Source organism: Lipotes vexillifer, unplaced genomic scaffold (genome assembly GCF_000442215.2).
Source record: "Lipotes vexillifer unplaced genomic scaffold, Lipotes_vexillifer_v1.1 scaffold100, whole genome shotgun sequence".
Taxonomy (NCBI): Eukaryota; Metazoa; Chordata; class Mammalia; order Artiodactyla; family Lipotidae; genus Lipotes; species Lipotes vexillifer.
Window position 1 is genome coordinate 3,604,123 of NW_006774075.1, and position 15,129 is coordinate 3,619,251.

Sequence of the window (15,129 nt, forward strand, 5' to 3'; positions counted from 1 at the left end):
TTACCTTTCTTGTTACGCATTCTTTCCCCTCTGAAACATTATGCTAAGCTATTTTAGTATTATTTTCAAGACAGGAAGACCCTGGAACTGTTTTCAAGGAACGCATCTGCTTTGACTGACTCACATATCAGACCTTGGATGATAGGTGGTGTTTTGATGTCAGGTGTCCTTTGGGAAAGTCTCTGCTTACATTGTCAGTGAAAAGACTGTGGTTTTCCTCTCCATCTCTGTGTTACGTATTTTGTTTCAGAATATGTGAAATGGTACTTTAAGAGTATTGGGCAATCTTTTTTTCATAAATGCCTAAGTTCCCCAAAATGTGTATTAAACCTACCAATATAGTTGGGGTGAAACTCATTTATTTAGGCTTTAAACTTCAGCAGTAATAACATTGATATATAAAAACCAATTATTTTGGTTTGAAATATTTTTATTGTCTAATACTTCTGTGCACTATGAATGCATTTTTAATTTAATCTTTTTCATAACCATATGTAATGGGCAATTTTATTTTCCTCACTGTACAGAGGAGAAATATGAGGCTAGAGAGAACGTAAGTAGTGAAGTCAGATTTTGAATACAGTCTGTCGCTTCCAGAGTCTGAGTGCTTAACTGTGATGATAAATCACCTCTCCTGGGTTTTGAGGTCTTAAAATTGTGTAGTTAAAAATAAAAGAGGAAAGACAGATTTATCATTGTTACATCAAGGCAATCAGGACAAGAATTATATAGCCCAGGCCTCCGGAGTAACTGAGACTGGAAAGTCATTGGGAACCGAGGCAGTTCTGGTGCTGTATCTTTCTGTGTGCTCACTTCTATCTCTTTCATTATTTTCTCTCTCTGCATTTTGGCTTCCTCCATTCTCCTCACCACCTGGCCCACCTTGACTGCTCATAAAATGGTACCTTCAACACAAGTGTCTTTACTACCTTAAAAATCCAGAACCTTGGCCAAGTGACGCAGCTTTTCATGATCTGATTTGTAGTTTCCTGTGAGATAGAATTTTGTCATCCTGGTCAGGCTCTGGATTATTTTCTTCTGGTTCGAGTGTCTGTCCTTTGATCACATAGCTGTGGGGGGGGTGATAGGTTGAGGGAGGGGACACATTCAGGGATCTACACTAATGTTGGTAGTTAGTTCTCAGGGAAAGAGGTAGAGGCTGAATAGAGTCCCAAAATATGTCTATATTAATATGTATCAGATTTTATTAAGCAGTATCATAGAAATACACAATACAAATATCAATACAAATGCAATAAATAGCATAAAAATAAAACAATAAAAGTAAATACAACAAAATAATGCACAAATACAAAATATAAATACAAATATAAAATGCAAAATAATATATATGTTACAGGTACAAGGAACTGAAATCAGTCTTTCAAAAGGTGACTTCCTGTAAGGTTGTGACAGTCAAGGAAAGACTGATGAACTGTTCTCAATTGAAGGAGACTAAAGGGACATGTGGACGAAATTTAACACATGGTCCTAGATTGAATCCTTTTGCTACAAAGAATATCATTGGGGCAACTGCACATATGGAATGTGTTCTGTGGATTAAATAGTAGGGAATATAGAGTATCAGTGTTAATTTCCTAATTTTTGCGGTCATACCATCACTATATAGGATGACATCATGTTTATAGGAAAACATGCTGAATTATTCAGTGATAATGGGACAGCAGGCCTGCAGCTTACTCCCAAGTGATTCAGCTGGGGGGAAAAAGGTTTTTGTTTATTCTGCAACCTTTTTTTTTGTTTGTTTTTTTTGTTTTTTTTGTTTTTTTTTTTTAACATCTTTATTGGGGTATAATTGCTTTACAATGGTGTGTTAGTTTCTGCTTTATAACAGAGTGAGTCAGTTATACATATACATATGTTCCCATATCTCTTCCCTCTTTGTCTCCCTCCCTCCCACCCCCCCTATCCCCCCCCTCCAGACAGCCACAAAGAACCGAGCCGGTTTCCCTGTGCCATGCGGCTGCTTCCCACTGGCTACCTACCTTACGTTTGTTAGTATATATATGTCCATGTCTCTCTCTCGCCCTAACACACCTCACCCTTCCCCCTCCCCATATCCTCAAGTCTGTTCTCCAGTAGGTCTCTGTCTTTATTCCTGTTTTACCCCTAGGTTCTTCATAACATTTTTTTTTTCTTAAATTCCATATATATGTGTTAGCATACGGTATTTGTCCTTCTCTTTCTGACTTACTTCACTCTGTATGACAGACTCTAGATCTATCCACCTCATTACAAATAGCTCAATTTCGTTTCTTTTTATGGCTGAGTAATATTCCATTGTATATATGTGCCACATCTTCTTTATCCATTCATCCGACGGCGGGCACTTAGGTTGTTTCCATCTCCGGGCTATTGTAAATAGAGCTGCAATGAACATTTTGGTACATGACTCTTTCTGAATTCTGGTTTCCTCAGGGTATATACCTAGTAGTGGGATTGCTGGGTCATATGGTAGTTCTATTTGTAGTTTTTTAAGGAACCTCCATACTGTTCTCCATAGTGGCTGAACCAATTCACATTCCCACCAGCAGTGCAAGAGTGTTCCCTTTTCTCCACACCCTCTCCAGCATTTATTGTTTCTAGATTTTTTGATGATGGCCATTCTGACTGGTGTGAGATGATATCTCATTGTAGTTTTGATTTGCATTTCTCTAATGATTAATGATGTTGAGCATTCTTTCATGTGTTTGTTGGCAGTCTGTATATCTTCTTTGGAGAAATGTCTATTTAGGTCTTCTGCCCATTTTTGGATTGGGTTGTTTATTTTTTTGTTATTGAGCTGCATGAGCTGCCTGTAAATTTTAGAGATTAATCCTTTGTCAGTTGATTCATTTGCAAATATTTTCTCCCATTCTGAGGGCTGTCTTTTGGTCTTGTTTATGGTTTCCTTTGCTGTGCAAAAGCTTTGAAGTTTCATTAGGTCCCATTTGTTTATTTTTGTTTTTATCTCCATTACTCTAGGAGATGGGTCAAGAAGGATCTTGCTGTGATTTATGTCATAGAGTGTTCTGCCTATGTTTTCCTCTAAGAGTTTGATAGTTTCTGGCCTTACATTTAGGTCTTTAATCCATTTTGAGCTTATTTTTGTGTATGGTGTTAGGGAGTGATCTAATCTCATACTTTTACATGTACCTATCCAATTTTCCCAGCACCACTTATTGAAGAGGCTGTCCTTTCTCCACTGTATATTCCTGCCACCTTTATCAAAGATAAGGTGACCATATGTGCATGGGTTTATCTCTGGGCTTTCTATCCTATTCCATTGATCTATCTTTCTGTTTTTGTGCCAGTACCATACTGTCTTGATTACTGTAGCTTTGTAGTATAGTCTGAAGTCAGGCAGCCTGATTCCTCCAGCTCCATTTTTTGTTCTCAAGATTGCTTTGGCTATTCGGGGTCTTTTGTGTTTCCATACAAATTGTGAAATTTTTTGTTCTAGTTCTGTGAAAAATGCCAGTGGTAGTTTGATAGGGATTGCATTGAATCTATAGATTGCTTTGGGAAGTAGAGTCATTTTCACAATGTTGATTCTTCCAATCCAAGAACATGGTATATCTCTCCATCTGTTTGTATCATCTTTAATTTCTTTCATCAGTGTCTTATAATTTTCTGCATACAGGTCTTTTGTCTCCTTAGGTAGGTTTATTCCTAGATATTTTATTCTTTTTGTTGCAATGGTAAATGGGAGTGTTTTCTTGATTTCACTTTCAGATTTTTCATCATTAGTATATAGGAATGCCAGAGATTTCTGTGCATTAATTTTGTATCCTGCTACTTTACCAAATTCATTGATTAGCTCTAGTAGTTTTCTGGTAGCATCTTTAGGATTCTCTATGTATAGTATCATGTCATCTGCAAACAGTGACAGCTTTACTTCTTCTTTTCCGATTTGGATTCCTTTTATTTCCTTTTCTTCTCTGATTGCTGTGGCTAAAACTTCCAAAACTATGTTGAATAAGAGTGGTGAGAGTGGGCAACCTTGTCTTGTTCCTGACCTTAGTGGAAATGCTTTCAGTTTTTCGCCATTGAGGATGATGTTGGCTGTGGGCTTGTCATATACGGCCTTTATTATATTGAGGAAAGTTCCCTCTACACCTACTTTCTGCAGGGTTTTTATCATAAATGGGTGTTGAATTTTGTCAAAAGCTTTCTCTGCATCTATTGAGATGATCATATGGTTTTTCTCCTTCAATTTGTTAATATGGTTAATCACATTGATAGATTTGCGTATATTGAAGAATCCTTGCATTCCTGGAATAAACCCCACTTGATCATGGTGTATGATCCTTTTAATGTGCTGTTGGATTCTGTTTGCTAGTATTTTGTTGAGGATTTTTGCATCTATGTTCATCAGTGATATTGGCCTGTAGTTTTCTTTCTTTGTGACATCCTTGTCTGGTTTTGGTATCAAGGTGATGGTGGCCTCGTAGAATGAGTTTGGGAGTGTTCCTCCCTCTGCTATATTTTGGAAGAGTTTGAGAAGAATAGGTGTTAGCTCTTCTCTAAATGTTTGATAGAATTCGCCTGTGAAGCCATCTGGTCCTGGGCTTTTGTTTGTTGGAAGATTTTTAATCACAGTTTCAATTTCAGTGTTTGTGATTGGTCTGTTCATATTTTCTATTTCTTCCTGATTCAGTCTTGGCAGTTTGTGCATTTCTAAGAATTTGTCCATTTCTTCCAGATTGTCCATTTTATTGGCATAGAGTTGCTTGTAGTAATCCCTCATGATTTTTTGTATTTCTGCAGTGTCAGTTGTTACTTCTCCTTTTTCATTTCTGATTCTATTGATTTGAGTCTTCTCCCTTATTTTCTTGATGAGTCTGGCTAATGGTTTATCAATTTTGTTAATCTTCTCAAAGAACCAGCTTTTAGTTTTATTGATCTTTGCTATTGTTTCCTTCATTTCTTTTTCATTTATTTCTGATCTGATTTTTATGATTTCTTTCCTTCTGCTAACTCTGGGGTTTTTTTGTTCTTCTTTCTCTAATTGCTTGAGGTGCAAGGTTAGGTTGTTTATTCGAGATGTTTCCTGCTTCTTAAGGTGGGCTTGTATTGCTATAAACTTCCCTCTTAGAACTGCTTTTGCTGCATCCCATAGGTTTTGGGTCGTTGTATCTCCATTGTCATTTGTTTCTAGGTATTTTTTAATTTCCTCTTTGATTTCTTCAGTGATCACTTCGTTACTAAGTAGTGTATTGTTTAGCCTCCATGTGTTTGTATTTTTTACTGCTCTTTTCCTATAATTGATATCTAATCTCATGGCGTTGTGGTCGGAAAAGATACTTGATATAATTTCAATTTTCTTAAATTTACCAAGGCTTGATTTGTGACCCAAGATATGATCTATCCTGGAGAATGTTCCATGAGCACTTGAGAAAAATGTGTATTCTGTTGTTTTTGGATGGAGTGTCCTATAAATATCAATTAAGTCCATCCTGTTTAATGTATCATTTAAAGCTTGTGTTTCCTTATTTATTTTCATTTTGGATGATCTGTCCATTGGTGAAAGTGGGGTGTTGAAGTCCCCTACTATGAATGTGTTACTGTCGATTTCCCCTTTTATGGCTGCTAGTTTTTGCCTTATGTATTGAGGTGCTCCTATGTTGGGTGCATAAATATTTACAATTGTTATATCTTCTTCTTGGATCGATCCCTTAATCATTATGTAGTGTCCTTCTTTGTCTCTTCTGATAGTCCTTATTTTAAAGTCTATTTTGTCTGATATGAGAATTGCTACTCCAGCTTTCTTTTGGTTTCCATTTGCATGGAATATCTTTTTCCATCCCCTTACTTTCAGTCTGTATGTGTCTCTAGGTCTGAAGTGGGTCTCTTGTAGACAGCATATATATGGGTCTTGTTTTTGTATCCATTCAGCCAATCTGTGTCTTTTGGTGGGAGCATTTAGTCCATTTACATTTAAGGTAATTATCGATATGTATGTTCCTATTCCCATTTTCTAAATTGTTTTGGGTTCGTTATTATAGGACTTTTCCTTCTCTTGTGTTTTTGTCTAGAGAAGTTCCTTTAGCATTTGTTGTAAAGCTGGTTTGGTGGTGCTGAACTCTCTCAGCTTTTGCTTGTCTGTAAAGGTTTTAATTTCTCCATCAAATCTGAATGAGATCCTTGCTGGGTAGAGTAATCTTGGTTGCAGGTTTTTCTCCTTCATCACTTTCAGTATGTCCTGCCACTCCCTTCTGGCTTGTAGAGTTTCTGCTGAGAGATCAGCTGTTAACCTTATGGGGATTCCCTTGTGTGTTATTTGTTGTTTTTCCCTTGCTGCTTTTAATATGCTTTCTTTGTATTTAGTTTTTGACAGTTTGATTAATATGTGTCTTGGCGTATTTCTCCTTGAATTTATCCTGTATGGGACTCTCTGTGCTTCCTGGACTTGATTAACGATTTCCTTTCCCATATTAGGGAAGTTTTCAACTATAATCTCTTCAAATATTTTCTCAGTCCCTTTCTTTTTCTCTTCTTCTTCTGGAACCCCTATAATTCGAATGTTGGTGCGTTTAATGTTGTCCCAGAGGTCTCTGAGACTGTCCTCAGTTCTTTTCATTCTTTTTTCTTTATTCTGCTCTGCAGTAGTTATTTCCACTATTTTATCTTCCAGGTCACTTATCCGTTCTTCTGCCTCATTTATTCTGCTATTGATCCCATCTAGAGTATTTTTCATTTCATTTATTGTGTTGTTCATCATTGTCTGTTTCATCTTTATTTCTTCTAGGTCCTTGTTAACTGCTTCTTGCATTTTGTCCATTCTATTTCCAAGATTTTGGATCATCTTTACTATCATTATTCTGAACTCTTTTTCAGGTAGACTGCCTATTTCCTCTTCATTTGTTAGGTCTGGTGGGTTTTTATCCTGCTCCTTCATCTGCTGTGTGTTTTTCTGTCTTCTCATTTTGCTTATCTTACTGTGATTGGGTTCACCTTTTTGCAGGCTGCAAGTTCGTAGCTCCCGTTGTTTTTGATGTCTGTCTCCAGTGGCTAAGGTTGGTTCAGTGCGTTGTGTAGGCTTCCTGGTGGAGGGGACTAGTGGCTGTGTTGTGGTGTATGAGGCTAGATCTTGTCTCTCTAGTGGGCAGGTCCACGTCTGGTGGTGTGTTTTGGGGTGTCTGTGGACTTATTATGATTTTAGGCAGCCTCTCTGCTAGTGGGTGGGGTTGTGTTCCTGTTTTGCTATATGGTTGGCATAGGTTGTCCAGCACTGTAGCTTGCTGGTCGTTGAGCGAAGCTGGGTGCTGGTGTTGAGATGGAGATCTCTGGGAGATTTTCGCCGTTTGATATTATGTGGGGCTGGGAGGTCTCTTCTTGACGAGTGTTCTGAAGTTGGCTCTCCCACCTCAGAGGCAGAGTCCTGACTCCTGGCTGGAGCAGCAAGAGCCTTTCATCCACTCGGCTCAGAATAAAAGGGAGAGAAAGTAGAGAGAATTAGTATAAGTAGGAGGAAATAGGAAAGAAAGAAAGAAAGAAAGAAAAAAGAAAGAAAGGAGGGAAGGAAGGAAGGAGGAAAGGAAGAAAGAAAGAAAAGAAAGGAAGAAGGCAAGAAGGAAAGAAAGGAGGGCGGGAGGGAGGAGGGAAGGAAGGAAGGAATGAGGGAAGGAAGGAAAAAATACAGAAAGAAAGAAGATACAGTAAAATAAAATAAAGTATAATAAAGTTATTGAATTAAAAAAATAATTATTTAGAGAAAAAAAAAAAGGGACGGATAGAACCTTAGGACAAATGGTGGAAGCAAAGTTATAGAGACAAAATCTTACATAGAAGCATACACATATACCCTCACAAAAAGAGGTAAAGTGGAAAAAATCATAAAACTTGCTCTCCAAGTCCACCTCCTCAATTTGGGACGATTCGTTGTCTCAAAAAGGGAAGGAAGGAAGGAAAGATAGAAAGAAGGTAAAGTATAATAGAGTTCTTTAAATTAAAATTAATTATTAAGAAAAAAATAAAAAAAAAAATGGTCGGATAGAACGCTGGGACAAATGGTGGAAGCAAACCTATACAGACAAGATCTCACACAGAAGCATACACATACACATTCACAAAAAGAGGAAAAGGGGAAAAAATCATAGATCTTGCTCTAGAAGTCCGCCTCCTCAATTTGGGATGATTCGCTGTCTATTCATGTATTCCACAGAGGCAGGGTACATCAAATTGATTGTGTAGCTTTAATCCGCTGTTTCTGAGGCTGCTGGGAGAGATTTCCCTTTTTCTTCTTTGTTCTCACAGCTCACAGGGGCTCAGCTTTCGATTTGGCCCTGCCTCTGCGTGTAGGTCGCTGGAGGGCGTCTGTTTTTTGCTCAGGCAGGACGGGGTTAAAGGAGCCACTGACTCGGGGGCTCTGGCACACTCTGGCCGGGGGGAGGGAGGGGCACGGAGTGCGGGGCAGGCCTGCGGTGGCAGAGGCCAGCGTGACGTTGCACCAGCCTGAGGCCCGCCGTGTGTTCTCCCTGAGAAATTGTCCCTGGATCCCGGGAACCTGGCAGTGGTGGGCTGCACAGGCTCCCCGGAAGAGGGGTGTGGATAGTGACCTGTGCTCGCACACAGGCCCCTTGGTGGCGGCAGCAGCAGCCTTAGCGTCTCCCGCCCGTCTCTGGGGTCCGAGCTTTTAGCCGCGGCTCGCGCCCGTTTCTGGAGTTCCTTTAGGCAGCGCTCTTAAAACCCCTCTCCTCGCGCACCAGGAAACACAGAGGCAAGAAAAAGTCTCTTGCCTCCTCAGCAGGTGCAGACTTTTCCCCGGACTCCCTCCCGGCTAGCCGTGGCGCACTAACCCCTTCGGGCTATGTTCAAGCCGCCAACCCCAGTCCTCTCCCTGAGCTCCGACCGAAACCGAAACCGAGCCTCAGCTCGCAGCCCCGCCCGCCTCGGCGGGCGAGCACACAAGCCTCTCGGGCTGGTGAGTGCCGGTCGGCACCCATCCTCTGTGCGGGAATCTCTCCGCTTTGCCCTCCGCACCCCCGTTGCCGCGCTCTCTTCCGCGGCTCCGAAGCTCCCCGCTCCGCCTCCCGCAATCTCGGCCTGCGAAGGGGCTTCCTAGTGTGTGGAGACCTTTCCTCCTTCACAGCTCCCTCCCACTGGTGCAGGTGCCGTCCCTATTCTATTGTCTCTGTTTTTAATTAATTTTTTCTTTTGCCCTACCCAGATACGTGGGGAGTTTCTTGCCTTTTGGGAGGTCTGAGGTCTTCTGCCAGCGTTCAGTAGGTGTTCTGTAGGAGCTGTTCCACATGTAGATGTATTTCTGGTGTATTTGTGGGGAGGAAGGTGATCTCCGCGTCTTACTCCTCCGCCATCTTTCCACCGCCCCCCCTATTCTGCAACCTTTGAAAATATTTCAAAGTAAAAAGTAAAAAAGAAAAAATACTGTAACTTCTTAAAACTGGATATGTAATTTCTTTAATGGTACCAGAAGAATTTATATAAAAGAATCATCTGGGTAAATGTTTTTGAAAAGAATATTCAATAGTCGTTTATTTATTGAGCATTCCTTTATTTGTATTGTCAGTGCAGACTTTCCTGCAGTAGGTTTGCATAATTGGATATGTTTACTAAGGAACTCTACATTGTTTGCTGTACGTTATTTGAAGATTTACTTCATAGGATTTCAGATTCTATTTTCAGATTTCTTAATTCACAGATTTTAATGAATAAGTATTTATAATTTGCTCATGCATTTTCAGTTATTGGTGACTCTTTTTTAAATTTCTTTACTAGCCTCCCCCATTTCTAAAATCTGCAGTTTCCTGTGAAGTTATAAAGTGTGAACAGTCAGAATTGTCTGCTCCTTTGTAGGATATTGGGAAAATGGTTGAATGGAAGCTAATGGTTTGTATTGTATTTGGTTTAAGTATTTTCCAACTTAGTGTCAACATAAAGTAATTCTAATTATGGTGCTTTCTAGTCATATTTTATGATCAAAATGTTGAAGATAGATTAGATATAGAGTATACTTTTGTTATATGAATATACTCTTGTTTTATTTCGAGGGTCATATTTTATTTTATTTATTTATTTATTTTGTGCTATGCGGGCCTCTCGCTGTTGGGGCCTCTCCCGTTGCGGAGCACAGGCTCCGGACGCGCAGGCTCAGCGGCCATGGCTCACGGGCCTAGCCATTCCGTGGCATCTGGGATCTTCCCGGACCCGGGCACGAACCCGTGTCCCCTGCATCGGCAGGCGGACTCTCACCCACTGCGCCACCAGGGAAGCCCTCGAGGGTCATATTTTAAAACAGAAGTATGTATTAATATTTGAATGATAATTCCAGAGAAAACATAATTCAGTGTATTTATTCAGTTTACGCTCAACTTGCTTAGGAGTCAGTTCTTTTATAGCAGATGTACTACAGATATCTTTATAAGCTTTTTTTATTGTCTTTTTTATATCTTAATTATTTTGTTAAGCACATATTTTGATATCTATATACTCATTCTAGGCTTTCTGGAGTAAGTCAGTAGCTAGAAAGCCACACCTAGTTTTTATATGGTAATTAGCTTTATTTTCTGAAATATGTTGATCCTAAAGCCACAGAACTCGACTTCTGGGCTCTTTGTGGTCACGTGGTAAAAAGAATTTCCTAGGACATTGTTTTTTTAATGTGTCACATAAATGAAACAGTTGCCATTTGTCCCAACTGACTGGACCATTTCCAGGACAGGCTTCCTCTCTGCTCTGTCAATCATCATGTTTTTCATTCTAGAATTTCTCTCTAACTCTTGGATCTCTTCCAAGATAGGGGCAGTTTCTGAGCATCTCAGTGGCAGATATTTTCCAGGTATATCTACAGGTTTCAAAAAATGTCAGAAGAGGAAGAAGGATGGGCAGAAATAGGGAAATAGAAAATGGGAAATAGAAATAGACAGGAGGAGTGGAGGCAGTGAGGCAGGTCCCTTTAAAAATAACTTTAAAAAAGGGCATGTAGGGGCTTCCCTGGTGGCGCAGTGGTTGAGAATCTGCCTGCCAGTGCAGGGGACACGGGTTCGAGCGCTGGTCCAGGAAGATCCCACATGCTGTGGAGCAACTAAGCCCGTGCGCCACAACTGCTGAGCCTGCGCTCTAGAGCCCACAAGCAACAACTACTGAACCCCGTGCGCCTAGAGCCAGTGCTTCTCAACAAGAGAAGCCGCCGAAATGAGAAGCCTGTGCACTGCAGCGAAGAGTAACCCGCGCTCGCCGCAACTAGAGAAAAGCCCGCGCACAGCAGCGAAGACCCAACACAGCCAAAAATAAATAAATTTTTTAAAAAGGGGGGCATTTAGGAAAAAAAAGATTAAGGCATTGTTTAGAACAATATAATATACAAGTGCTAAAGTGGGCCTTCTAGATTAGTGCTTTCCAGATTACCTCTATGGTGAAGAACCAGATATTTTGTTACCAGTTCATTATGGATAGGACCTACATGGCAAGTAAATTTACCTCATGCTTGGGGTCAAATTCTTTGAAAGCATTGTCTAATTGCTATAAAGGTTTCTAAATTCTGAAATTTCTTCATTTCTGTGTATATTCTACACCAGTGTCAGTTTGTTGATTGACACTAGTCTGCTGACCACATGCAGAGTAGTGGTTTTTCCTAAAACTTTGTTTCTTCATTTGTACCCAAGGTTATTTAGCTTAGAAAAGTGAAATGATTTTCTCTATATTTCTCTACAGCTATTAAATTTTTCTTTTTTAGTTTCAGTAGAGAACAGCTCTACTCAAAAGTAAAATTTGGTCTTTTGTTTGAGGGTGATGTTCATTGTCAGTATATAAAAGTCAGAAAAATATGCCTCTAGGGTTTGGAGCTCTAAGAGATTTCTACTTTCTGCATTATGGATTTCTGAAATAAGCTTTTGGATGATCTTATATAATTTTGGAATCAGAAAAAAAAATTAATAAAGATACTAAGTAAAACAATACCAAAGCAAGAAAGATCAGAAATATTCAGGTAGAAAAAGCATAATAATTTATAAAAACTATAATTAGAGTATTGGGTTGATATGGGGAAAGTGTCAAGAGTTAAAGCCTAAAAGATTGTCAGAGACAAGATTGGGAAATGGTATGTAATTCTTAAAAAGTTCACTTTTTATTTGCTAGACAGTGAAGGGCAGTTGGAGAATTTTATATAATGAAGCAATACGGAGTAGGTTGGTTTTTAGCAAAGAAAATTTTTAGTGTTTTCTCTCTGTATATACTTTAAAGTAAGATTAATAGAGGATCTACTTCAGTTTTGTAAAATATTTTAGTTCTAAACACTGTAATCATGTCTTTCAACTGTAAGCAATGACTTAAAAGGTAGAAGAACAGAAATATGATGCAGTAATTGAGGTTAGTATTTAGTGTGTTCTGAAATACCCCTGTCACTAAGTATTTGGTAAAAATGTATAATAATTGAGGCAGTACATTATGCTGTTGAGTGTAACCAAACTGCTTGGGTTGGAATCTCAGCTCTGACATTCATTATTTTTTCAACCTTAGGCAAATTACTTAACCTCTTTGGGCCTTGGTTTTCTTATCTATAAAATGGCAATACATAATACTTTCCTTATAGAACGGTCATGAAGTTAAATGACTGTGTGTGTGTAGATATGACATATTTATTATATAATGTGCAATAGGACCTGATAAATAATGAGTTAAATAAGTACTTTTACTGCTGCTGTTGTTGTTATGATTAGAAGACATCTCATTAAATAAATTTTATAAACATTTAAGAATGTGAGTATAAAATACCAAACATGCACCAGTTATGATCAGAAAATTACCAGCTGCTGTATTTCACATTCTTCTGTTTATAGAGAATAAAATAATGAATTTAAGTACACTTAACTTAGTGTTTTCTCTTTTATAGTTTATCAGAGAAGATATGAAATATAAAGATGCTACTAATAAACACAGCCATCTGCACAGAGAAGACAAGCATATAACTGTTGAGGATTTATGGAAACGATGGAAAACATCAGAAGGTAAGACTGTTTTAGTGATCTGGATCCCTGAGCTGCTTTTCTGAGCTCACTAATTGCATATGATTTACAAACAAATCAAAATAACATTTCTGTGAGGATATTTATATTTTAGTAAATAATTGTTCCATTTTTTATTTTGAAATATGATTTTAATTTTTCTTAGGATTTATTAAATAAAGGTCAGCCTGTTTTCAGATAATTTGATACCTTATACTAGAATAAATAAGGTAACGCATGTCTGAGAGCTTAAAGTTGTAGAGCATTGTTTCATCTGTTAAATGGCATTATTATAAAAGGTTTGTCAAATAAACATGTGGATCCCAAAGTTTAATTTTTAAAAAAATTTATTTAATTAATTTATTTTTGGCTGTGTTGGGTCTTTGTTGCTGTGCGTGGGCTTTTTCTAGTTGCGGTAAGCAGGGGCTACTCTTCGTTGTGGTGTGCGGGCTTCTCACTGTGGTGGTTTCTCTTGTGTGGAGCACGGGCTCTAGGCGCACGGGCTTCAGTAGTTATGGTACGCGGGCTCAGTAGTTGTGGTGCACAGCTTAGTTGCTCTGTGGCATGTGGGATCTTCCCAGACCAGGGCTCAAACCCATGTCCTCTGCATTGGCAGGTGGATTCTTAACCATTGTGCCACCAAGGAGGCCCCAACGAAGTTTTTTTTTTTAATTATGGAGAACAGTTCCTAAAGTCTTTAGAAGGCAAAGTCTGCTGATGATAAAGACTGCATGATACAGTTGTGTAATTTATATTTTATTCCTTTTTCTACTCTTAAGTCCTCAAGCTGTCTTACGGATAGTAATTTTTTAGGGCAGGAAAAGTGTATGGCCTAAAACCTCAACTTGATCCCCAATTGTAGAAAGCTATATATAAAAAAAAATCTGTTAAGTTTTTTTTCTTTTTCTTTTTTTAGTGACAGTGTCAAACAAAATGTCTTTTTCCTAATGTTTCTATTCTTTTGTCAAAGTCAAGCAATTATATTGTAGCATATATTTTTCTCTGCCAGTTTGAATAGTGAAATGAAATTAAAAAGAATGTGGGACAGATTACCAAGTAGGAGTATGAAAAAATAACAAAGTTTACTAGACTGTCATTGGTAACATTTGGAAATGAGAAAATACAGGAAACTATTCCGTCAACTCAGTATTTTTATTAATATAGAAGAAGGTTTGCTTGGGAGGGGAGGGATAAATTGGGAAATTGGGATTGACATATACACACTACTATGTATAAAATAGATAACTAATAAGGACCTACTGTATAGCACAGGGAACTCTACTCAGTACTCTGTAATGACTTATATGGGAAAAGAATCTAAAAAAGAGTGGATATATGTATATGAAAACTGATTCACTTTGCTCTACACGTGAAACTAACGGAACATTGTAAATCAACTATACTTCAATAAACATTTTTTTAAAAAAAGGTGTTCTTATGGTTTTGTTTTCACTTTCTAAAAGAGGCATCTGATGAAATACTCTGGGAAGAAGAAAAAGAAAGAAGGAAAAAAATACCACTGACTTTAATGAAAGATACATAGACTTAAAAAAACCTCTCCATTTCCCTTCCCCATATTATTTTAAAGTAATATGAACTTGGGTAGGAATAGAAATAAATGAATATAAGTTTCATGGGGGAAAGTGCTAGAATGGTCAAAAACTCAGTAAGACTATTTATATGAGATATCTCAGCAATATGTAGATATTAGTAAAGGACTTGGAGATCCAATGGAGTCTATTGCCACTAATATATTTTAGATTTGGAGTTTGTGGTAAGCTGAATGGAGCCCACAAAACTAACTACGTTTGAATGAAGTAAAAAAAAAATTTGACCACTTCTTACCACCTGTTGTGCTACCACCCTGGTTCAGCCCTCATCCCTTTCCTGGATAATTGTGGTAGCTGCCTGAGGGTCTCCTTCCTTCTGTATACTTGTGCTCTTTTGAAATTTGTTCTTCACTTAGCAGAGTAATCTATTTAAGATATAAGTCAAATTTGCTCAATACCCTGTAATGGCTCAGAGTAAAAGTTAAAATCTTTACAAAGATCTGTAAGGCTCTACATGATCTGCCCTCTCCTGCACCCTCCTCTCTTCCGTTTTCTGTCTTTTCCATTTCTCTCACTCAATGTGCTCTGCCCAGATGGAATCCTTGCTGCAGGAA

General features: G+C 38.4%; 1 protein-coding gene across 2 annotated transcripts in view; it reads left to right on the forward strand.

Moving 5' to 3' along the window:
* STIM2 (stromal interaction molecule 2) overlaps nucleotides 1-15,129 on the forward strand; it is a 183,613-nt gene that overhangs the window by 105,163 nt on the left and 63,321 nt on the right. For both annotated transcript variants that reach the window (XM_007448812.1, XM_007448813.1), the window contains exon 3: nucleotides 12,854-12,968. In XM_007448812.1, coding sequence (XP_007448874.1) covers nucleotides 12,854-12,968 — 115 coding nt within the window. The remainder of the gene's footprint in view (nucleotides 1-12,853; nucleotides 12,969-15,129) is intronic.